This window comes from Mustela putorius, unplaced genomic scaffold (genome assembly GCF_011764305.1).
Source record: "Mustela putorius furo isolate JIRA1106 unplaced genomic scaffold, ASM1176430v1.1 tig00000831_pilon_pilon_pilon, whole genome shotgun sequence".
NCBI lineage: Eukaryota > Metazoa > Chordata > Mammalia > Carnivora > Mustelidae > Mustela > Mustela putorius.
The window spans coordinates 7,863,927-7,887,974 of record NW_025421490.1 but is presented as its reverse complement, the minus strand read 5'-3'; the positions used below and the strand labels follow the sequence as shown (position 1 = coordinate 7,887,974).

General features: G+C 46.6%; 1 protein-coding gene across 2 annotated transcripts in view; it reads left to right on the top strand.

Annotated features, from left to right (window-relative positions):
- The window catches only part of DCDC2 (doublecortin domain containing 2), a 132,103-nt gene that overhangs the window by 51,378 nt on the left and 56,677 nt on the right, over positions 1-24,048 (top strand). For both annotated transcript variants that reach the window (XM_045085096.1, XM_045085097.1), the window contains exon 8: positions 2,640-2,802. In XM_045085096.1, the coding sequence (XP_044941031.1) occupies positions 2,640-2,802 (163 nt within the window). The remainder of the gene's footprint in view (positions 1-2,639; positions 2,803-24,048) is intronic.

Here is a 24,048-nt window from a genome sequence, read left to right as displayed (position 1 = left end):
AATATGAATATATATATAATGTAACTATGTAAATAAATATGACTATAACTTATATAACTTGTATCTTTTTGTATCATTATTACATATTTATTTCATATTATTGACACTTTAGATGAATCAACTTTTTTTTTTAAAGATTTTATTTACTTATTTATTTGACAGAGAGATCACAAGTAGGTAGAGAGGCAGGCAGAGAGAGAGGAAGGGAAGCAGGCTCCCCGCCGAGCAGAGAGCCCAATGCAGGACTCCATCCCAGGACCCTGAGATCATGACCTGAGCCGAAGGCAGAGGCTTAACTCACTGAGCCACCCAGGCATCCCGATGAATCAACATTTTTGTCTTTGTTAAAAAGCACAGGCATTTAAATTGTTTCCGATCTTCTAGTTACAAAACAAATTCCTCCCCTTCTTTTAGCTTAATGCTGGCCTCACAGAGCGCCCTGCGATCAGTCATGATTCCGTAACCCCGTGCATGAGGGTCCGTTACCAAAGCCTGTAGCGTTACTGGCATCCACCCGGCTTTCTCAATGCTCCAGAATAAGCCCTTTTGAGTGTCCTTATCAGAAACGGAGCAGATCAGCACTTCCTGCGTAGTCCGTGAGAGAGCTGACTTTTCAGGCTGTGTGAATCCCGGGCACAATTCCGCTCTGTCCTTGTCGTACACGGTTTGGGAAAACGCCTTTTCCCAGAGAGCCGTGTAGGACCATTCTGCCCAGAACCAGAGGCTCTCCCTCACTGAGCTCCATTTTACTTCTCGAAAGTTCCACAGCATCTCTGAACCTTCTGGTAGGCCTGCTGGAAGGGGGGCTGTGCTCGGTCAAGGCTTCCAAAGTTTCAGAATTGTGGGACAAATAGACATGATGGGAAAGAGACCAGGCAGGACAGGAGACCTGGAGGACGGGTGTGGACGCCCCACTAGAGTCACGGGATCTGTTTCTTCTGCCAGGCAGTCCATGACCTTGAGAGAAAGGAAAGAAAATAAGTGATGACTCTGGTTGCAGTTAATGCAATAATTAAATGGAAGCGTATGTTTAAATTGCAGTTGGAATGGGAAATTAAATTATGCAAAGGAATGTTATAGATTTGGACAAGTTTTCATACTGTTAATAAATCTATGCATAATTCATTTTCTTGTAGGCTCCGACAAAATAGCATAAATAACTTCATTTGTAAGGCTGTGAATTTTTCTATTCTTAATTGGGTGATGGCTAAAACCATTTAAATGCTTCTGGATGACTGAATATATAAATGTTTAAAATGAGCAGTTATAATAGGTTTCTAGGCAGATTTGTTTATTTGATATTACTACATTTATTTTCAGATCCTAGCCCAGTACAGATGTTGCATAAAGATCTCACTCAATATGGTGTGAGCTGCCTATGATTTTTAAGGAAAGAGAAATTCACTCTTCTCTTGGAGAAAGCACTCTGCTACTCTTGGAGTGTACACTGTCTCACAGGCGCTGACTGGTTGTTTTATAAATGTTACCATTTCTTCCTCATGAGAGACCTAAAGGTGGGTTTGTTAGCCCACTCAGCTGGGAAGGAAGTGGTTAAAGAAGGCAGGATTTAGTCAGTCGGAGGTCCCATAGGTGGTTAGTGGCAGTGGAGTGGCTCTGAGCCATGAATTTTGGTCTCTAAAACTTGCCTTCTTTCTGTGTCCTGCAGCCTCTCACCTGATGCACGCGAGACACTCAGGTGGGCTTAGCACCTGAGCGTCCAAGGACCAGGTTGTCCGGTTGGGAGGGAGGCTCTTGCTGTAGCAGTGGCGAAGCTGGGACAGAGTCTGAGCACACCTGTTCTTTGGGTGTTCACAGTGGCCACTGCTCTCATGGTTGTTACGTACCAGGCCCCCCTACCCTGCCCCAGGAACTGTTGCTGGGCTGGGGAAACTCAACCTCACCATCATCGTGCTGAAGAGCCTCCTTTGTAGAGGCAAGGTCTTCATTTCCAGAGGCACGTGGAGGCCACAGGCAACCACTGAACATATGCCCATGGGTGGTTGCCTTGTGGGAGCATGGTCTTGAGCTATCGAGTCCGTGTGGCTCCGGATTTGTGATTCACAGGGAGCTTGGAATCAGCAACCGAAGAGTCCGTGTTTGCGGACGTCTGCAAGGACAGCGTGTGTCTCCTTGTAGGATGACAGCTGCATATTCACAGCGGCCACTAGTTAAGAAAGTGTGTCTAGATTAAGTTTCCAGCTGAGGGCTGTCATCACCCTTCCTCATCCAGTAGATTTTCCTGGAAGTCACAGGAGGGAGAGAAAATGGTTAAGGAGGGAGAGAATGCTGGCCCCATGGCCTTGGGCAAGACCCCACCTCTAAGCCTCATTTCTTCCTCTCCACAGTGGGCGAAGTGCCTGTCTCACGGTTGGGAGGATTGAAATGATTTTAGAGAAGGTCTGGTGTTGGTTAAGTATTCAGTACTTTTTAGCTATTTTTATTCTCATGCCTCAGCTAGGCCCTTCTCCTGGCCCCAGGAAAAGTTAATGTACATATTAAAACGGAGATTGGGGAATCCACAGAACACATCCATCTCCCACGTCCGCCCCACTGACCGCCAGTCAATGACTTACATCGACTAGGAGTCACTTGGGGATTTCATTAGCCCATGGTTGAGTGTCTGGTCTTCTGCCACTCAGGGAAATGATCGTCAATCCAAGTCAACGGTTGGATCCAGCGACCACACGTCCCCTCAGCCCCCAAAGAGGAAAGGGAAAAAAGAGGAGGCGAATTTGGAAAAACCCAAGAAAGGGAAACAGAATGTCAAGTTAAAGAAGTCACCACAAATAAGTCCGAACGGTGGTAAGTTTGTCCTCGCTACTATTATATTTTTATGGATTATCATCTGAAGGCTGTGATACGCTTTTAATTCTTAAATAGATCTGTTTGTTTCTCTGGACCCACGGAAGATACTCCTTATTGTCCTTAAGGAGCGTTTTCAAAGGAGACTCTGAGTAGGAAAGATTCTTCTGTTTTTCCCACAAAATTTCTGTTTATAATTAGAGCTTGTGTATAAGAACACGTGTTTTGAGGTAAAATAAGTTCTTGTGCTGGTCTCATATAAAAAAGGTAAATCTTGTTAGCCTTTTCTTCTACTGAAAGAGCTTGATTAACGTGTTTACTAACTGCTGTTGACATTGGTCTCTCCTACTTGTGTATCTACGACCCGTGTCCACATTGATCACAGGTCACTTTCAGTCGCATATCCCTTTCTCCAAAAAAGATATTTTCCTAATTTTACCGAGAAATACAACAAATACAACACATCCAGTAAACTTTACCAGTAGGATGATAACGTGTCCCCAAATTAGTTCTGTCCAGGTAAGAGGGGCTGTAAAATAAGTTTTTAAACATTTTCATCAGTACGAGATTTGTGCGGTCAGAATTGTGAACTTGTGTGGGAAGACTCTCATGGGAACTTTTGGGACGACTGGCTCTTTTCTGGTTTCATTCCACGTGTGGTGTCCGTGCAGCGAGCCCGCAGGGGTGGAGGGGGGGAGGGCTGGCTGGGCCACAGCCCCACGGAGGGACTGATTCTCCTTCGCCCCGGGATCCCCTCATACATCTGTCGGAGGACATGCGGGGCAGAGGGAGGTGGATGGGTGGCCTGTCGTTTCGGATTCATGGCCAGCTCACTGTCTTCCACTGGGAGCTTCAGTTTCTTGCGAAGTCGATGTGAAGAGTCACGTTAGAAGGACTGATACCGTGGGCCTCCCAGGGAAGGGGACACCTGAACTTGTGGGACTTCAGAGGATGTGGCAGGTGACAGGGGTCGTGGGAAAGCTACACGAGACCGAGAGGAACAGCCTGCGTGATGAACCAGTTACAAAGAGGAGGTGGAATGCAGGGGGATTCACATGGTTCCAGGGAGGGAGACCGGCTGGAAGGCGGGGTCCTGGTACAGCTCTGCAATGGACCTCGGGCAAGCCGCTTTTGGGGGGCCCATCAGTTCTCTGCAAAACGTGGGTTCATACTGAGATTTAGCTTGTAAATTTGCTTATCGTTAGGTCATATAATCCCTCGCAGATGACTATGAAACAGGGGAGGCCAGGGTCCACTGTGGGCAACGAATGTTTACTGAATGCACATTTTATGGCAGGTGCCAAGGGAACAGAGCTCGCCTGGAGGCATAGGCCATACCTTGAGGATTGAAACCCACAGAGGCTTTATTTTAATCCATGTACCAGGTTGTGATGCCCCCTTGGCTCTGGGTTGGGTCTTACTAGCTGTTGTATTTTTATTCGCAACCACTGGCACAAGTCTGATAAATAGGAGACACTTAATAAACATCAGGAAACGAAAGTTTGGAGGCACGAAATAGGCCTCTGTAATACTTTGAAACTTTTCACAAACATTTTTCTTTAAAGACTCTTGTAAAATGTGAGTTATTTTCTGTGAGGCTCATCTCAGCCTGTGAAAAATCCCCATTCCTCCTTCTGATATGTATATTTTAAAGTCTTGAGTTTCAGTAGTTGCTTCTCAGAAGAAAAGGGACCTTTCATTCTCATTTGCAGAAATTATGCCGAATGAGGTCACGTCCGCAGTTTCCTCTCGCACTGGAGAGGGACCTTTACTGAAAAGTCAAGTGATCAGTATTTTTGCTTTCGTAGATATTCTTACTTTTCAACAATGGTACCCGTGGGGTGGAAATAACAAGAAACATGTTATTAAAGTGCTCAGAAAAGGCGGAGGGTCATCACTGTTCTTCCCTTGTCTGTGGAGAGCCTGGCAGTTGTTTTAGATAATCGCCTATTTTAAGTGTCTGTTTTTCAGTGTCTTTTTGGGATGAGCAGAATGTAGGCTTCTAACTGCTGGACCTCTTTGGTGTCTTTTTTTTTTTTTTTTTAAGATTTATTTGTCAGACAGAGAGAGAGAGAGAGAGAGAGAGAGCATGTGCACAAGTGGGGGTGAGGGGCAGAGGGAGAGGGAGAAGCAGGCTCCCCACTGAGCAGGGAGCCCAATGTGAGACCTGATCCTGGGACCCTGAGATCATGACCTGAGCCCCAGGCGGATGCTTAGCTGACTGAGCCACCCAGGCATCCCCTGTTAGTGTCTTTCAAGTGGCAGTTTGAGGGAGTGGACCCCCCCCCACCCAGTAAGAAACTTACATGATCCAGAAATGTATGTAAGAGTTGAGATGAAGCATTTTGTATCTTTTCCTTTTTTTTTTTTTTTAAAGATTTTATTTATTTATTTGACAGAGAGAAATCACAAGTAGTTGGAGAGGCAGGCAGAGAGAGAGAGAGGGAAGCAGGCTCCCTGCTGAGCAGAGAGCCCGATGCGGGGCTCGATACCAGGACCCTGAGATCATGACCTGAGCCGAAGGCAGTGGCTTAACCCACTGAGCCACCCAGGCGCCCAATATCTTTTCCTCTTGATAGAAATAACATATAACTTGGAAAAAGAATCTTGGCTTCCAAAAACATTTTTCCCCCCAGGGAAAATGAAAAAAAAAAGATTTTGTACAGTTTGGTAGACTAAATTGTCACTTGACAAATTTAAGGATATTAGCTTAAGTCCAACTGAGCTCTTTCCCCCTACAAGATCTCCATTCAGATGTCTTTGGCTACAGGAATTTCCCAGGTTATAGTGTCAGAGCCCTCTTCTTTGCACTCCTTAATTCAGCTTCCTATTCATTTATCCTTGCAATTTTTTCCTTGCAATTGTTTTTTTACTTTAATGTCCTTTATTCTAGTCATTAGATCTAAGTGTGTGCTTTTGGCTAGTCCTCTCTCATGAGGGCTCTTGGTGTCTAGAAAAGTAAAAGCAATGAGACTGTAAGCAAAATGAAAGAGAAGGTGTGTGGTGAGTCAAGATAAGGAGCAAAAAAATTCAAGAATTTAGTTCCATATTGTGTATTTGAAATTTGCTAACAGAGTACGTGTGAAGAGTCCTTATGGTAACAGATGTTAACTAGACTAACTGTGGTGATCGTTTTGCAATATATACAAATAATCCAATAAACAATGCAAGAATTTGATGTCAGAGATGAAACATAGTTTTTTCTACTTGCCCATATTTTACATTTGGAATTAAGTGGTCGATTTAATTTTCTTTCAAAGTGTTAAATTTTAGAGTTAGAATGAATATCCGGATCATCTCCTAGCATATGTTAAATTGTGCAAATTTTCGGCCCAGTGTTTGTTACCTATATACTGTTCTCATGTTAATGAGAAGAGACTCTTTTAGGCTGTCTTGATTTTTATTATCATGAGGGCTTAGTCATCCTAGTTGTCTTTATTTAATGTTGCTGTGTACTCATATTTGGGTGTCTAGTGCTGAATGAATGAACAGTGCTAGTGTCTGTCTGTAGAGGGCAACCTGGCTCTAATTTTATTTCTTTCTTTTGCTTTTCTTTCTTTCTTTTTTTTTTTCCTCCTTTCCTACTCTGTTTCTTTCCTTAATATTAAAGCTTAATAATTCAGGCAGAGCTGTGACATATTTCTTCAGGGAAACAAATTCCATTTTCTTTTGGTAGCCAAGATGCAAAGTGAGATTACTTGGTGACGGATGAAGTTGGGTGTGAAATGCATTTTTAGTGCTGCATTTAAATACCGGCTTAACTGGCCAGCCTGTTTTCTGTACACTTTCCACTTGATTCGTAATGCCTTGAGATACCCTTTCCACCAGTGAGCAAAGTAGTTATGATGATTGTCTTGAAATTGTATTTTGGGATTGATTGCATTCATTGATATTTAAACTGTCTTCCATGTGAAAAAAAATCAGCGTCTTTAAACCCTTTGGAACACGGGAAATACAGTGGATTTAGGGCGCCTTGGAAAGATAGGAAAGGCTGCTTTCTGCGGGCGGGTCTGTCCGCTGCGGCTTATGTGGTACTGATCATGGATCATTGATCATGGATCATTATAAACGCTTTTCCTTTTAAAGCAGAATTTTAAAATGTAAGCAAAAACAAGACTTGTTTTTTTCGAAGTTTGTTTGACTCTGTGGATGGGAGCATGTGCGTGCGCGCGCGCGCACACACACACACACACACACACAACCACACTAGTATCTCACTTGACTCCATTCGTGGCTTATTCTCAGCATGGTTCTGTGATGGTTCCTAAGGAACTCACCATGTTCAGATTCCTGATGACTGATGAGGCAGGTGCAGCGCAGGGAGGGGAAGCCTGAATATTCTGACCTGGCTGGGGGACTGCCCTTGAGCGGTCGTACGCCTGAATTTTCTACAATCTGTGCGTGCTTTGCTGCGCCACCCCGGGGCTGGAGCGTTGCTGCCGTGTGTCCCCACAGTCCGATCACGGGGCGCAGAAACTCAAGTTGCTTGGGTTCAGCAGAAGAACCAGCTCAGGCACAGGAGGCTCCAAGAATAGAACAGGAGGCAGGAGTCCACATGTGTGCCCCCAAGCCTCACCATCTGAGGGGGGTCAGGGGCGGGAAGAAAGTCTCGAAGAAGGTGCCAGGATGCATTCCCAAAGCAGGGCATTGATTGGAAGGCGCGGCTGTTAGATTTCGGATTTGTGGGTGTCTGCTGCCTCCCGCTCACCTTTGGGCAGAGACACATGGGTGTTTCGTTCCTTCGTCCACAGTGACTTATCTCAGAGGCAGTGTGGACTGTGGGATGTGGGTCATGTTTTACTACTAGTCCGAGAGCGATAGAAATGTGTAGAACAGGCATTCTGCATCATAGAGTAAGAAATACACTGTGGCCTTGTCTGGGGTTTCTGGCGCAGAGCTCCCAACATGCTTGTAATTGCCTAATGTGAGCGATGTGAGTACGTTCAATATTTGGTCTTTTATCTGCAAATAGCTCCAGCTCCTGAAATAGTTCTGGAGCAGAGGTGAGACAGTGCCTTGCTATTTATAACAAAGTCTTTCAATTGCATCTGAGTTTAATTTTAAGCGCATGAGCTGACTTCCAGTGAGCTCCTAAGGACGGGGGCTGGTGGCCAGGAGGACCATGTGATTCTGGGGCAGCAAACTTCCTGTCCCATCGCCCACCCCCACACCTCCAGGGGGGCTGAGGGGTTGGAATGGAGGTCATCACTCACGGCCATGATCTAATCAAGCATGCCTTCCTCCTGAAGCCTCTATTTACAAACCCTACACGGAGGGGTCTGGACAGCTCCCAGACTGTCTGAGGCACAGAGATACAAGAAAGGCCCAGAAGCCCCACGTCCCCTCCTCTTGCCCCGTGCATCTCTCCCATCTGGCTGCTCCTGATGGACTTAGGAGCCCTGCCCCCTTTCGGAGAATGCCATGGTCCTGTCTTCAGTAAACAGGGACTGAGTGCTTCCTGGTACCGCGCTTTGTATCTGCAGGACGGGTCCGTTCCCTCTCGTTTGTGCTAACTGCTCAGCACTAGCCTGGTTTCTCCTGGGGACCAGCATTAAACCTTGACCAAGATACCATCCTCAGTAAGGTAGAAGCAATTCCCGTCTCCTTTCCAATGACCAAACTGCATTGACCACTCGCGGATGCTGAAGTGCGTCTATGCGCCGGGCGCTGGCACGTTTCTCCTTCTTGCTGATGTACCTCCGTATCCCTCTTTTCTGTGGGGAAAATAGCATTTCTGCTTGCACGTGCTTAGTCTTAATACTGCGTGGTGCTACAGACAGGGCCGGGGGCTTTCCCCACTCATACCATACGCGGGGTTGCCTCTGTTCACCGGGGTCTGTTTTAGGTACGAACGCTATCTTTATTCTTCTCAGGAACCCCCGTTGTTTTCAAAATAAGATATGACCAGTGTTGCAAATCACCACGGAGCATGTCGTCGCCATGGGGGTGGAAAAATAGTGAGAAAATATCTGCAAAGTACCTTTGAGCTTTGTAGGTTTAAAGCTGTCCACTTATTCTTATTTTATACTCCTGGATGATAATACCAAATTGTCTCTCTGAAGTCAGGCAATGTAACATTCCCTTGAAAATGCTGTCCGGGGGGCACCTGGACGTGGGGCACCTTTGGCTCAGGTCATGATTCCAAGGTTTCAGGATCAAGTCCCATGTTGGGCTCTCTGCTCAGCGGGAAGCCTGCTTCTCCCTCTCCCTCTGCTCCTCCCCCTCCCCCCTGCTCATGCTCTCTCTCTCTTTTTCTGTCAAATAAATTAAAATCTTAAAAAAAAAAAAAGAAATTAAAAAACAAACAAACAAACAAAAAAAAAAAGAAAGAAAATTTCGTCCATACTGAGAAGCGTGTTTTACGGGTTGCGGAGCTGACAGGTCCCTTCTGCCCCTGCCCAAGTTCAAAGCACACATCTGTCACCTCTGGACTGAGGCTGTCTCCCGGGCTTCATGGTGCTTACTGGGAAGGGTGCCGACACAAAGGGTTTTTTACCCCGTGAGAAACAGGCGACTACTGCCCAGGTCTTTGAGGACAGCTCCTACGACCTTGGAGAGGCTGCCGGCGCTCGGCACTGCCCCAGGACCCCTCAGCCTCACCCAGAGCACCTGGGCGACCCCCAGGTAGAGTTCCCAGCCAGGGAGCTATAGTGGCTTCCTAGAGTGGGTTCCGCGGAGCAGCAGTTTGCGTGCTCTGAATAGGGTTTTCTCGCAGTAAGAGCGCCCAGCTCCAGTGCAAGCCTGGGAAGTGCTGGGTTACGCAGAGCGAAGCCACGGTCTTTGCTGCAGGGTCTGCGGAGCCCTTCTGGTGCCAGTGTCCCTTGCTTCTTGGGACTCTGGGTCCCCATGGTGGAAGTGTGTTGGCAGGAGGACGGTCATGCGGAGCCCAGCGTGAGGGGCGCTGGGCTGTGGAGCCACACGGCACCCCTTCCTTGAGGGGCTGCAAGGCATGTGGGATTTCTGATGAAGGTCCAGCGAGCCACACCTCTCCGTGGGCTTCTGATCGGAGCCGCAGCTCACGGAAGCAGCTCCCGACGGACTGAGCACCGTGGGTTTACGGTCTCGTTAGTCCTCTGAGCAGCCCTAGGACTCAGGCGGCATTACTGCTAGTACCAGCCCCGTCTTGCTCATAAAGGAACCCCAGTGCTGCAGGGTTAGGAAGTTTGCGTTTGACCCAACGAGCTGCTGGCCGCCAAGGCTGGGACCCGCTGTTCTGGTCTCTTGTGGGATGCTGTCTGGGGCCTATGGGACCTCGCATCTGGGCCACAGAGCCCAGGAGTGTCGTCCGCCGTCCCACGGATGAGCAGTGTCCCGGTGTGAGTTCACAACGGTCTGTGTGTGTGCAGAAAGACCAATACCACGTTTATTAGCGATGGCCAAAGAGTATCGACAGCATGCTTTTGAAGGCTCTTGGTTTCCGACAGATCCGAGAATTCTGGCGGGTGGCAAGGCCACTGTAGGTTGGCACCTGCCTCACCGTGTTCATTCCCTTACTGGCTACGAGGGGCCTTAAGGAGAGTTCATGGCAGGGGGAGAGAGAGGGGGTGTGGCGCCCTCTTGGAGATGGGGTCCTGGGTCAGAGTGAGGAAATCCCATGCCAACCAGGAGTTCAGATTGTTTCTTGTACGTCTGACTGGCCAGCTGTTAATTGGGGGTTCCCAGGACCCCTCCATGGATCTGACAGTTTGCTAGCGCAGCCCACAGAACTCAGGAAGATAGCTGACTTACCAGCTCCCTGGTTTATGGGGGGAATAAAACTCAGGAGCAGCCAGATGGGAGACACGTGCGGGGATAAGTAGTAGGGGAGGGGACGTGGGGCTTCTGGGCCTTTCTTGTATCTCTGTGCCTCAGCCAATCTGGGAGCTCTCCAGACCCCTCCGTGTGGGGGTTTGTAAATAGAGGCTTCAGGAGGTAGGCACGCTTGATTAGATCATGGCCGTGAGTGATGACCTCGTTCCAGCCCCTCAGCCCTCCCTGGAGGTGTGGGGGTGGGCGATGGGACCGGAAGTTTGCTTCCTCCAAATCACATGGTTGGTTCTCCTGGCAACCAGCCCCCTTCCTTAGGAGCTCACTGGAAGTCACCTCATGCGCTTAAACTCAGATGCGGTTGAAAGACCTTGTTATAAATAGCAAGACACTGTTTCACCTCTGCTCCGGAACTATTTTAGGAGCTGGAGCTATTTGCGGATAAAAGACCAAATATTGAAGGTACTCACATCGCTCACATTAGGCAATTACAAGCATGTTGGGAGCTCTGCACCAGAAACCCCAGACAAGGCCACAGTGTATTTCTTACTCTATGATGCTTCCCATTCTGTGTGTCTGAGAATGTCTTCTCCGTGCTCTCGTGTTTAATTTTTAGTTCGGACAGACCTAGAATTCTTGGTTGTTAGTACTTGTCACTGAGCGTTCCGAATGTATTCCTTCATTGCTGCTGTTAAGAAATCTGATGCCATTCTCACTACTGCTTATCTGCGTGGGTTTCCCCAAAACGTCGCTCGATAGGTGAGGATGTCAGAGAAGGACTTGAGTGCAAGAAGTTCGTTTGGGAGGTGACCCCAGAAGCATGGGTGGGTCTGACGTAGAAGAGGGGGGAGCTTGTGAGTGGGGTACTCTAGAGGAGCCCCAGGTCCTCTGTAGACAGCTAGCGTCTTGCTGCTGGAATCTTCTGGGAGAGCATATGGGACATACCTCTACACTGTCCGGTGCAGGGGTGAGACACCGAGACACCTGCCTGCCAAATCCTGTCCTTCGCTGGTTGAACGTGGTTCCCCTGCTGCTCTGGCCTGTCCACGTTCAGTCCGAATGAGCATCTGTGGCCGGAGGAAGGCCTCAGGCAAAGGCAGGAGCTTGAAGTGCAGTAGAGTTCCGGGCTGGGCCGAGAGGATGGGGGCAGGGCAAGGGGAGGACTTCCCCAGGGTGGTCTGCTGCGAACCGGGACAGGAGAGGTGTCGGACTTGGCGATCTTTGACGGCGGATAGGGGAGAGAGGATGGTTTGAGAAATATGTAGGAGACAGAATGGTTGTGAGCTGAGGTCACGTGGGAGGGCGGGCCAGAGTAGGAGGCACGCAAGGGGCTTGGGTAGATGGCTGTGTCCGTAACTCTTGGGGGAGCACCAGGGAGGAGGGGAAGGCTGTGCACGTGGAGATAGAGGGACCTGTTCGGCACCGGGTGTAGGTGTACACGGACCAGACGGAAATGGGAAGATTGTCTTGCAGAGGTAGCTGCCGAGGCCATCAGCTGAGAGGTGAGCATCAAAGTCAGGTGCAGAAGAAGCAGCCCCGGGGGCACCTGTAGACCTTGAAGAGAAGGGGCAGCCCCGACTCTTAGAGCAAGTTCAGAAGGAGGGCGAGGAGAAGTCGGCATGAAAAAGCATCTGTGTAGCCCTTACACCTCTAACTACCTTGCTCGTCTTGGGGCACAAACACCGTGGGGGTAGGTGTTGTTCATAGATGGAAGTTCTAATTTCTATTCTATAGATCTGAAGACTGATAGGAAGACCCAGTATCCCACAGTCTGCTGCATGCCAGAAGTCGTGTAATCCATGACGGTTAATGGCCAAGGCGTCCTGGCCTGTGAGCCAAGAGTTTTTCCCATGATCGCGGTGGCCTTCATCAGACGTTGTCGTTGTGTAGAGCCCAGATGTGTGGGAGAGACGCTGTGTCTGTTCTCTAGGAAGCTGAGACCAGACAGAAGGTGCTGAGCCCTACGCCTGTCACCGACGCCCTCCTACCTTGCAGCCTCCCCGGCGTCGTTAACCTGTGTGCGCAGCCCTGGAGCAGGGTCAGCGTGTCGACCTCTCAGATGGAAAACAGACACAGGCGGATTATGCACAGTCATTGAACACCGAAAAATAACAGCAAGAAAATGGATTCAAGCTGTACTTAATGAGGGGTGTGAGAGAAATGATCGTTCAGAATCCTGAAGTTGTTTTTAGTAGGAGGTGAACACGGTACAGTCTGAATGTGAATGATTCGTCCCCTCTCACTGCACAGCTACCGGGAAGATCCAGTTGGAAGGTCTCCACGTCACACCCTAGCCCAAGGACACGTTGGGGCTCAAGGGGGCGATGGCTGTTCTTTCATTAAAAGAAGAATGCCACGCTTTACCCCTCACTGGGGCCAGAGTTCTCACTGGTTCCGTCTGGTGCTCGGATGAGTGCCGTGGGCTGTCACCGCTCTGTGTGACGAAGAGTAGCCACCCAGGGCAGAAACAAGCCATCACTTGACAGAGTCTCCATATTTTTCCTGGCGCTTTCTGCCTTAAGCATGTGAGATTTATTGCATTTTTGATTGGGTGAGGGTTGCTCACGAAAACAGAATTCCAGATCTAATTAGCCTGGCGCTCGGCAACATTTAGATGGACAGACTCACCCCTTACAGATTTGCATTTTCTTGGTGAGCCTGGAACGGAGGACGCAAAGGAATAAAGTTTCTCTGGTAGCTAGATGGAGATGAGGCAGCCTTTCATTTGTGAGGCTGGTTTCCTGTTTAATTTTTAGAAATTAGTTTGGAAGAACAATCGAATTTCTCTGCAGACTTTATTCCCAGGTTGACCCTGAGGTCCGAACTTAGAAGCGTGGTTATGGTTATTTAGTGTTTTAATAACGATGGAGCATTCCTGAGAACAGAGGCGAAAACAGTCCAAAGAGGCTGTTGGTTAATTGCAGCGCGTGTGTAAGGAACCAGGAGTTAGTTTGGACTGCTCTCCAAAATGTTCCTCCAGAAACGAGGACCTGGAGTACTTGGAATCAGGGGGCCTGGCAGTGGGGGGCCAGGGAGCCCCCATGGTTCACTCACACTGCCCCAGGGAGCTGCCTTGTGCTTGCCCCTCCCCCGCCTCCTCTCCCAGACCCAGTTGCCACAGGAGTCCGGGGCCCAAAGCTGAAGTGTTGGGTGGATAAGGGTCGGCAGGTTTAGGAAGGAGTCGGAGGAGCCAGAAGGAAAAGATCAGCTGGGCAGATGTCATATTTTCTAATAAAAAAAATTTTTTTTAAACTCTAAAAATATGGCATTCCGCACTCATTGTCTCTCACGCCAGTTAGTTTCTGGGTCAGCCTCGTTGATTTCTGTCTCGTGAAGACTCACATAGGGTCGGAGATGCAGAAGTGTGTCTAGTCACGGCCGGACACGGAGGTGGCAGGGCAGAGTCCCTGTGAAAGGCTTTGAGAAGGGGGGGAGGGGTTGAATCTGATCACCACGGTTGGGAAGTGATATTTATCCGAGAGACGAAGTTCTGGGCATCACATCTGGGCAAGGCGGGAGAAGAGCAAAGCCAGGACTGACTTCGGCATTCAAATCTCTAATGCATTTTGAAGCCAAAATAGTTAAATGTTAATTAATCTTTCAAATTAGAATAGTAATTGCATTTAATATGAGCAGGGACGGGGAAGGATTGCTCAGGAATTGTTTATTGGACGGTGGAGAATTGCTGTAATTTGTTTGTTTCTTCCATGAGGAGGGAGCTTTTCCTTGATGGTTAATCTTACAATGTTATTTTTATATCCTTTCTTGTTTGGGCTCAGAAGTTCCCATGTGCTTCTTTTCTTAGAAATCATAATAGTGACAGCTAACATCATCATTTACTCTGAAGGCCATTGATCCCAAAACAACGAAATTTGGGGTTTTTCCTTAAAGTGACTAGGAGGCTTTAATTTTTCATTCTCACAAAGCCCTTACTAACAGGCCCTTGGCATATTCTCGAAAGCCTCCTTCTGGACGAGACATTGGAACTTGCTTGTAGACTGAGCTGCTGGTCTTAGGTGAAGGCCCGTATCTGCCTGCTGTGGACCCTTGACCAAGGCGGGGGCTGAGTGAGGGGCACCTACTACTGTACAGTCAAAAATCTGAGTGGAACTTAGTTAATAGCCTGCTGTTGACTGGAAACCTTACCAATAACATGAATCGTCAATGAACAAGTATTTTGTATATGTGTTATATTCTGTATTCCTACAGTCAAGTAAGCCCGAGAAAGGAAACTGGTATTAAAATCACAAGGAGGAGAAAATACAGTTATAGCACTGTATCGTATTTATGGGGGAAAAAGTCTGCCCATCGGTAGACCTGCGCGGTTCAAACCCACATTGTGCAAGGATTGACAGTCCTCGAGATGTCTACCTTGGTTTCCTGCAAGCACCCCACTGGCACACGTTACACAAAATACTGTCCAAACCCTGCATTGTCTTTATTTGCTTAATTTTCCTCATAGAGTTGCTGGCTCAGGGTTCCATCAAGCCAGAACCCTGGGGTAATCCATGTGTGTAGACAGGGGTCCGTGGGAGCGACCGCTTCTGTCAGCTTGCAGTGATGATTCAGGATACGGGCAGTTCCTGCCTGTCCTCCAGAGTGGAGGTCTGTCCCGTGGAAGGGAGGTCTGTGCAAAACAGCCTGCAAAAGCCCAGGGAGCTCGAACACCAAAGGAAAAGACTGGTGGGTCCAGTTTGAAGAGAAATGGTTTATCTCAGAGACTTAGGGACAGAAGTGTGTCCTGGGTGACCCCACCATCTCCAAGACCTGCTTTTTTAGCCTTGGAGTCTGGGGGCACACGTGGTGGCGTGGGGGCTCCGGCTGGAGGAGCTGTTGGAGACTCAGTCCTGATAGGTCCAGTGCAGATGGGGGGGGGGGCTTGTGCCCCAAGGGTGTGTTTGAGGGTGTGGTTGGGATGTGTAGGGTGCGGTGCTCAGGAGGGCTTGGGTCACATGGTGTGCTCCCCATGGCGATTTGTCCGAGATGCTGTTTGCTTCCTACACTGCCCATTCCTTTCTAATCCCCTTCACGTTACCCTGTCCGTCACTGTAATCCTGTTAACTTTGGAGTTGGCCTAGATTTTTCCATTGCCCCTCGCTCAGTCACGGCCACTGTCATCGGTTCTGCCTTCTCAAAGTCTCTCGAAACGGGCCTTCCTCACCATTCCTGACTGAAGCTCCTATTTTCTACAGAGACCACCGCAGCCTTCTAGAGGGTCTCCCGAGCTCCCTGCTTGACAGTCCTTCACAGTCCCGCCAGCCCTGTGCCCTCAAAACACAAAAACCCTCTGATGAGAGTGAGCTCACCATCCAGCTTGATTTCAAACACATCGTGAGCTCTCTGTAAAGTTTGATGACAGAATGAACTTGCCGAACATTGTATTTTATTTTTGTGCTTTTATTTGCATTTGGGCGTTGCAGTTACTAATGATATTTCTTCTTCAAGATTAGCTTGAAGAAATCAGATTGCTGCTCAAACATCTCCTAGTGGCATAGAGGTGAGTAGGGTCTGCCTGCCCCTACCACTCTCCAGGAGGCAAAGTAGATGGACAGCCATGGGAAGAGATGCATTTCATTCAAATTCAAGGCAAAGTGCAGGTTAGAGACAAGACCGCTTACTTGGCTTGAGAAACCAATATTCGTGCTGGTGTTATATATGGTGCTGTGTGGGGAAAATTGAAAAATTTATCTTATTATAATTTAATAATAGTAAGGAGAACCATCATGTGGTTGAAAGGCCCCTGAATTGGTACACTACGCTGCTAAGATATCAGTTTGAAAAAGATGTCACTAAAAAAACGGAGGCTGTTCAAACCAGGGTTGACGAATTTTCCTCAATTTATAATGGGAAATGGTTCTTTGTGTAGGGCTGTCTACACGCTATTGGATTTTCCATTATTAGAGGATTTAAAAGCCACTTTGGACTAAAGATTATTTACATGTCTAATTTCTCACAGTAAATGATGGAGCACAACCTTAAATCGTGCCCACCCCCCACCCCCCTGGCCATGCTCCCTGCAAACAAAACTCTACAAAGCAGCCTGTCCAGCCTCTGATGAATTCCTCTCCTGTTCCCACATGGGCTCTGGCCACTTACTGTGCTCTGGTCATTTATTTTTTTCTTGGGCTCTGTTCTCTTAGACTTCGACTCGCAGAAATACCCTGATATTTGGAGATTCTTTTCTTTACCTGGGCATCCAACTGCCTGCGGGGGATGGGGGCTGCACACACACACACACACACACACACACACGCACGCACACACACATGGGCATGTTTAAAAAAAAAACAAAAAAACAACTCTTCATTCATGTATATGTCCAGAAGAGCACTCAGATCCTAAGCACAGATCTGGATGAATCTTGACCAGTTGAGCAGACCTGTGTCGCCAACAGCTGGATTGAGAACTAGAATGTCACCAGTGTGACGTTTTCTTCTTGACACTGAGCATGTGGTATCTTTCCCAAAGCCATCTCTGCAGTACCACCTGGGTGTTCCACCGTCCAGTCCAAATCCAGTCGAGTCAGTGTCAGACTCCATGGGCTTATGGGCTCCGATCCATAAGACCGCCCTCCTCTGGGACACAGGTTGCGAGTGTCAGTTGACCTCACCTCTGTCCCACGTGGCTACAAACTCAGGGAATTTGAAACCTGGTTCACTCCCATTTGATAATTTGCCAGAAAAACTCACAGACCTCAGCAAATTACTTTACACCCTTCTTTTCATTCTTACAGCCTTTTCCTTCTTCTTCTTCTTCTTCTTCTTCTTTTTTTTTTTTTTTTAGTATTTCCATTACAAAATTGATAGACTCAGTGAGACCAGACATCTGTATCTCCTCCTTGACACCAGGAGGAAAGTCTTCAGTAAGTCACCATGAAGAATGGTGTTTGTTCTAAGTTTTTGTACATTCCATCAGATTAAGGAGGTTCTGTTAATTAGGGGAAGTTTCCTTTCTTGTTTGCTAAGATTTTTTAAAAATTGGAATGTGTTTTAAATCCTATCAAATGACTTTTCTGTTTCTGTTGAAAGGATTTTTATGATTTCCCCCTTGGTTCTTTTTTTAAATGAAGATTTTATTTATTTATTTGACACAGAGAAAGATGACAAATAGGCAGAGGGGCAGGCAGAGAGAGAGGGGGAAGCAGGCTCCCTGCTGAGCAGAGAGCCTGATGCCGGGCTTGATCCCAGGACCCTGAGACCATGACCTGAGCTGAAGGCAGAAGCTTAACCCACTGAGCCACCCAGGCGTGCCCCCCCCCCCGCTTTGTTCTTTATAATGCAGTGAATTACATTGAATTTTGGATATCAAACTTAATTGGCATTTCTGGGTCAAATCCAAATTGGATTAAGTCTGAACTGGCCATGATATTTTATCTTTCTGATATCTCACTGCTGCAGTCACTTAGACCTGGAGTTTTCTTTAGGTGAAGGTTTTAAATTTGGTTTGATTTCTTTCATGGCTATAGGGACATTTATGTTTTTTTTTTTTTTTTTTGTTGTTGTTGTTGTTTTTTTTTAATCTTTTCCAGCGTCAGTTTTGGTAAGTTATGTTTTAAAAGTTCACTGAAAATTTAAAATTTATTAGTACAAAGCTGTTCCTTATATCCTCTTTAAAAAGGCCTATAGGGTCTGTATTAATGTACTGTTTTTCATTTCCCCATGTTGGTAATTGTACTTCTTTTCATTTTTCATTATCAGTCTTGCTAGTTCCGGGTCCATTCATTTTTTGTTTTGTTTTTGGTCCATCAATTTAGTCTTTCAAAATCACTAATTTTGACTTTGTTGATCTTTCTATAGAACTTGTTTTATTTTTCACTGAATTTCTGCCCTTGTATTTATTATTTTCCCTCTTTGGCTTTCTTTGAACATAGCTTGCTACTCTTTTTCTAACTTCATGAGAAGGATATTTAGAACGTAGATTTTCAGTCTTTCTTTTTTCTAGTATATACATGCAAACCTATAAATGTCCTCATATTGGCTTTAGCCGTATACATGTTTGATTTGTCTAATTTTCATCACTTATACCAATTGTTTTCAAATTTCCATTGCCATTTTGTCTTTGCTATGGGGTTATTTAAAGTGGGATGACTTAATTTCAAAACCGTTTTTAAAAAAAAATTCCAGTTATTCTATTTTGGTTTTGAGCTCAAAGTGTGTTCAAAAAGAGCACAGTTAAATACATTAACCTCTTTAAATCCTCGCGACATGCTCTGTGGCTTTGCAGGGGTTACATTTGTTAACCGTGATGGAGGTACTGTAAAATGTTTGTGCGGCATGATCGCCGAGTGCCATGTCCTGTGTGTGTGTGCAGTTAGGTCAGGTTTCTTAATTTTGCATTTTGGCTTTGGAGTAGCTCCAGACTCTTCCTCCCTCTACCATCTGCTTTTCCTTTTCTTGCTCCTTAAATCCTTTTGCTCTCCTGTTTGCTTTCACCATGGCTTCCTCTTCTGGCCAAGCTATATTTGAATTCACATATGTTTTCACATGGTTCCTTTTGGCTCTGACCTCTCTTCTGCTGAAGATTCTTGTTTCTGTTACTGCCCTTTACCACTTTGGTTCCATGGCTTTGTTCAGTGGCCAGCATGGTACTCTCCCCTGCCTTTCGATTCTGCATGTTAAAGATGCTGATCAGACAGCTGTCAGCAGGCATTCACGGAGCACAGGTTATAGGATTTCAGAAATATTTGGCGTAGTCCATGCCCTCAAGGGCTTGTGATCCGGCTGGAATCAGGACCCCCACATACAACAAATACAAGGATGTATTTAATAAAAATGATGTGAGTGTAGTAGGAAGAAGGCAGTCATTATGGGCTGGAATGGCTTTATAGAGAGAGCCTGGAATTCATTCTGACATCAAAAAATGGGGAAAACAGGGGATGTGAACTGCAGGGAGTTTGCCTGAATGAAAATGTGGAGGCAGGAAAACTTTGCTATTCTCTGTTTGTATTTCATAGATCACAGTAGTTAGAGGGGACAATATCCGTTCGCAGAATTGCAGTAACCTGGTCCGAAGAGGTAGATTGAGGTCAGATCACAAAGGGCCTAAAGCGTGGAGCTGATAGATTTAGACATTAACCTGCAGGTTTGCAGGGACGGCCCTGGAGATTACTGATCTGTGTGCCGTGGTCTGATGTGGGGAGCGTCATGTGTTTAGGGAGAATGGTCTGATCGTTGTGCCAGAAAGAAATTGGAAGGAGTTTAGAAAGACCCTGGAAAAATGATTTGATTTGAGATGACAATGTGCACAGCAAAATGGTACCAGATTAATAAGGAGTCTTAGGGCAAGGGATAAGGTGAGTTCAATGATAATTCAAGAAATCTGGCCTCGGTTTTAAGAGACCAGAGGTGCTATTGACAGAGTTGGGATGAAAGGGTGTAGAGCAGAATTTAGACAGAAAGATGGTACCCAAGAGTAACGAGTCCGAAGCAGTGTTGTGCAGGGAGGACCTAGGCGGGCCCCCAGCGTGCAGAGTGTGCGTGCTGACACAGGAATGGGGGTGGGGTGGGGATGGCAGGTGGGAGGCCCTCACCTCGGCTTCTCTTGAAGATAGTAGAGTCTCGCGAGATCTGTGCTGACCACCTTGTGTTAGCCCCACGAGCTGTGGAAGCCAACGTAAGCCAGTACTGCTGCTACATTCCACAATCTCTGGGGGAACAGACGGGAACCAATCAGCTGGAATGGTAGCTGTAAGTAATAAGGGGAAAACGTAATAGTAATAAATAATAGCGATGAGGGAAAAGCACGGCCCTCCTAAACCACCAGTGAATTTCATTTGTGACCATTCGGGGTTCTGTTTTAAAGGAAGAATCTATTCTGCGTGTATCCTGCCATCCAGAAGGTTCCAGTTTTGCCATAATCAAGACAGTTTGCTGGGGTAACAAGGCAAAATCCTAAATTCCAATTAACCAGCACTATCCAAGATTAATAACCCTTTAGTGGGTTGGAAGCAACTCCACATTTGAGCCTCTTGCTGTGTATCACGGCAATGATTTACAAATTTTCACAAGAGATGTCCTCTTTGAGAAATTGCCTTTGCTCATGCCATGGGAGCTTTTATGATTGGAACTATGCGGCTTTCCCTGCAGTTGTTTTCCTGGCGTTTAGGTTACCATTTCTGCATATCAGGAATGGTTCCAGAATTTTCTAACACAGAGCAATTAATATCTGTCAGTAGAAATAAATTACATTTTTCATCGCTTGTGACACGCTCTCAAATGCTTTTTGAAAGTGCTGTAATTATGCATCATCATGCTGTGTAATTTTGGTGCCTGATGTATTAGTGCTTTAGGGGTATGATTTATATTTTCTGGGTTTTTTTTCCCTTTTTTTTTTTTTTGTTTAGTACAGAATTAATAGGATGGGTGTAAGGATTGGGATGTAAGTTGGGAAATGACACTTTACAGATGACTTTGTATTATTTCCGTTCTTCTAATGCAGTCTGGATTTTTTTTAGAGTTGTTCACATATTTTACATATTTAGTGTATGCAAATGGTGCATGTTAGGATCATGCCACCAATAGCTCTTGCCTTCCAGCACTAAAAAGTGCAATATGCTTTCAGAAATTGAATATATTCATGATCAGGACACGGTTTTTATTGCCCTGAGGAGGAAGCAAAATTGTAGACCTCTGGAGGGTCCCTCTGGCCTTTATCCTTTAAGTAGGGAGGGGCCACCCTGGTGCTGTACCTTGTAATTACTGGCAACAGACAAGGTTCTTGTGGTTCAGACCACCCTCTGCTTACTCTCGGCCCTGTTCTCTCCTTTGGGCCCATAACCTGGACTTGATGATCTGATTTTGGCTGCTTTGCTTTTGGGGACCCGTCTGCCCTCACCTGTGGCTTAATGAATTGCAACCTGCCAGGGGCTTCTTCCTGCCAGTGAGCGTCTTCCCCTACTCACCCCTTACCTCTTACTGCCTCGAGTGAGAGATTATCAGGGAGGTAAGGTCAAGAGGGTGGGGGGGTGGAGGCTACCCAAGAATGGGTGTGAATCCCGGCAGATCGCAAAGGACTTGACCTCTCAAATGACACTGTGCTCAGAGCAGAGACCGCCGTCATCATCGGGAGTGAATGGACAAGCCAGCGGCTGTCTTTGTGCTCATCGCTACTTGTGGCCATTCTGGAGGCGAGAGAAGAGGGTCAGAATGTGCCACTATTTGAGCTAAAGGCAATTGAGAAAGAGCAAAGGTTAGAGAAACTCATTGCTCCTTTACCTTTCTGCCTAAAAGCAGAGTAGACATTTCCATTTGTCAAGTGTCTCTTTATCCCATTACAGGGAGAGGACAGCTCGTAGTCCCTGGGGAGGAGCCTGACCTCAGACTGCATACATGAACCTTCCTCAAATAACAAGTATCTTCCCTTCGTTTCCCCCGTGTTTTTACCTTCCCACAGCTTGCCCCCCCGCCCCACTTTCCCTGGGTCTGCCCACTTCTTCACAAATGATCGCTCTTCGTTAAAATGGTATAAAAGCCCCCATACCTGACCACTTTTTGGGGGTTTTCACTTCTTTTCTCTGAAGCCCCTGTGTGCATGTAGAATGCTGTTTTTCCTCCTGTTAATCTTTTGTCAGTTTAATTTACACCCCCTCCAACACTTCACCTTAGAGGGTGGAACGAAATTTATTTTTGCTCCTCTACATACCATATTCCGTCTTGCTAGACTCCGATCAGTGGTTCCATTATGAGACCTTTAATTCTCAAATTTAAAATTCCAAGAATAGTGCATCTTAAATGTGTAAATAGAGAAAGGGAATGGGGTTGGGGAGGGACTAGAATCACTCATTCAGCAAGTCCACCTGGAACATTTACTCTCCACCACTGAACAAGGGGGATGGTATTCCTGAGGACTGTGGTTGTCAGAGTTGTCAGTAAATGACAATGAAGACTGTCGTCAGTCTGCAGCCCTATACCTTTTTGGTTTTATTTTTAATTTGACACTGTTGGTTGGGCTTATTTAGATGTGGATAAAAGACACATTAGGGATATGGTGATGGAGACCTAAAATGGAGGCATTTTGCAATAAGCCCGTCCACACCTTCTCCTAAGACCTTCAAAGTTATTCCTCCAGGAAAGTTTCCCATTCCCGTGTGTCTCAGCAGCATAGCTCTGAGCGGAGTTGGGCTTCACCGCTGGAAAATTGTGGAAGAGAAGCTGTATTACATTTCTCAGTTGAATAAGGAAGAGTATCGTAGTGAATAAAGAATTGTCTTGCGACATGAAACTCAAACTCTCAGATCCCTTAAGTAGAATTTCAGCAATTTATATGAGTTAGATAGGTTTTAGCAAGTCAAACATGTCCAGGGAGCTTTGATTGTAGTATATTTTTAATTATGGAGGCATTGAAAGCCGTCAGCTCCCATGAACTTTCCTTTAAATAGAATCATGAAGCGGAGGCTTTCCCTCTGCTAATTCCTTTGTGCAGGGGGTCACCCACCAGTCTTAAACGAGTCACTTTAGAATGAATGGCTCATTGTAGGATTGAGTTTTATGTATTGAAGAAGAGTGACAAAAATCAAAGTAGAAAGGACCGTGGAGATCTCGGTCACTCCCTTTCACACCCTTCCAAGAAGAAATCCCTGAAATGATTTAATGCTAGCAAGAAACTGGCACTGGTCACGGGGTGGCAGGCTGGTAATTGGCATTTACAGGTTTAAAGGAAGAAGGGCATTGGGTTAATTGGTATAATGTGAACACAGACGCTTTCTATTTCCAAACACCTGACGAGTTATTCCCTGGTGAACTCCCGTCTTAATTTAACATTTCTGCAGAAGTTCGTACTTTGAAAATGTTTATCGTGATTCTAATTCATTGCGTCTTTTCTGCAAGGTGGGCCCGCCTCTCTGTGTATGTGGGGGAGTCATCTATGAGTAGAGGGTCTGGCACGGGGCTGCCTGGGGTTTCTGCCACGGACGGCATGGGAGAGCTACAAATGAAATTCACCCCTCCGTGTCTTAATATTCCCCAGGTCACCCAGTGACTCTTGCTTAATCACACTTTTCGTGCCAGTTAAGTTGGTTTTAGGAAGTTGTGCCTGAAAGTAGTAACACCTACCATGGATTAAAGGTTTCCTAGGTACGGGGCACTGTACTAAATAGTTCTTTATGCCTGGTGTAGAATTTAATTTTCGTAACGGTGCCGTGAGACAGCTACTCTCTCAGTTCTACAGAGGAGAAATCAGAGTCTTGGAGGAGTTCAGAGCACGTAACCTGTGTACGAAGCCCTGGATCTGGGGAGTGATGGGGTTGGTGTTTGAATCCAAGGCCCTGCTCCCCGGAGCGATACCGCACCCATGTCTGGAGGGACAAGGGATGGCTATGTTTCTTGAATAGCTACTTAGTGCTGGCATTTGATGAAGCACTTTAAAAAAAAAAAAAATTAAATCCAGGGGCACCCGGGTGGCTCAGTGGGTTAAGCTGCTGCCTTTGGCTTGGGTCATGATCCCAGGGTCCTGGGATCGAGCCCCATGTGGGGCTCTCTGCTCAGCAGGGAGCCTGCTTCCCTT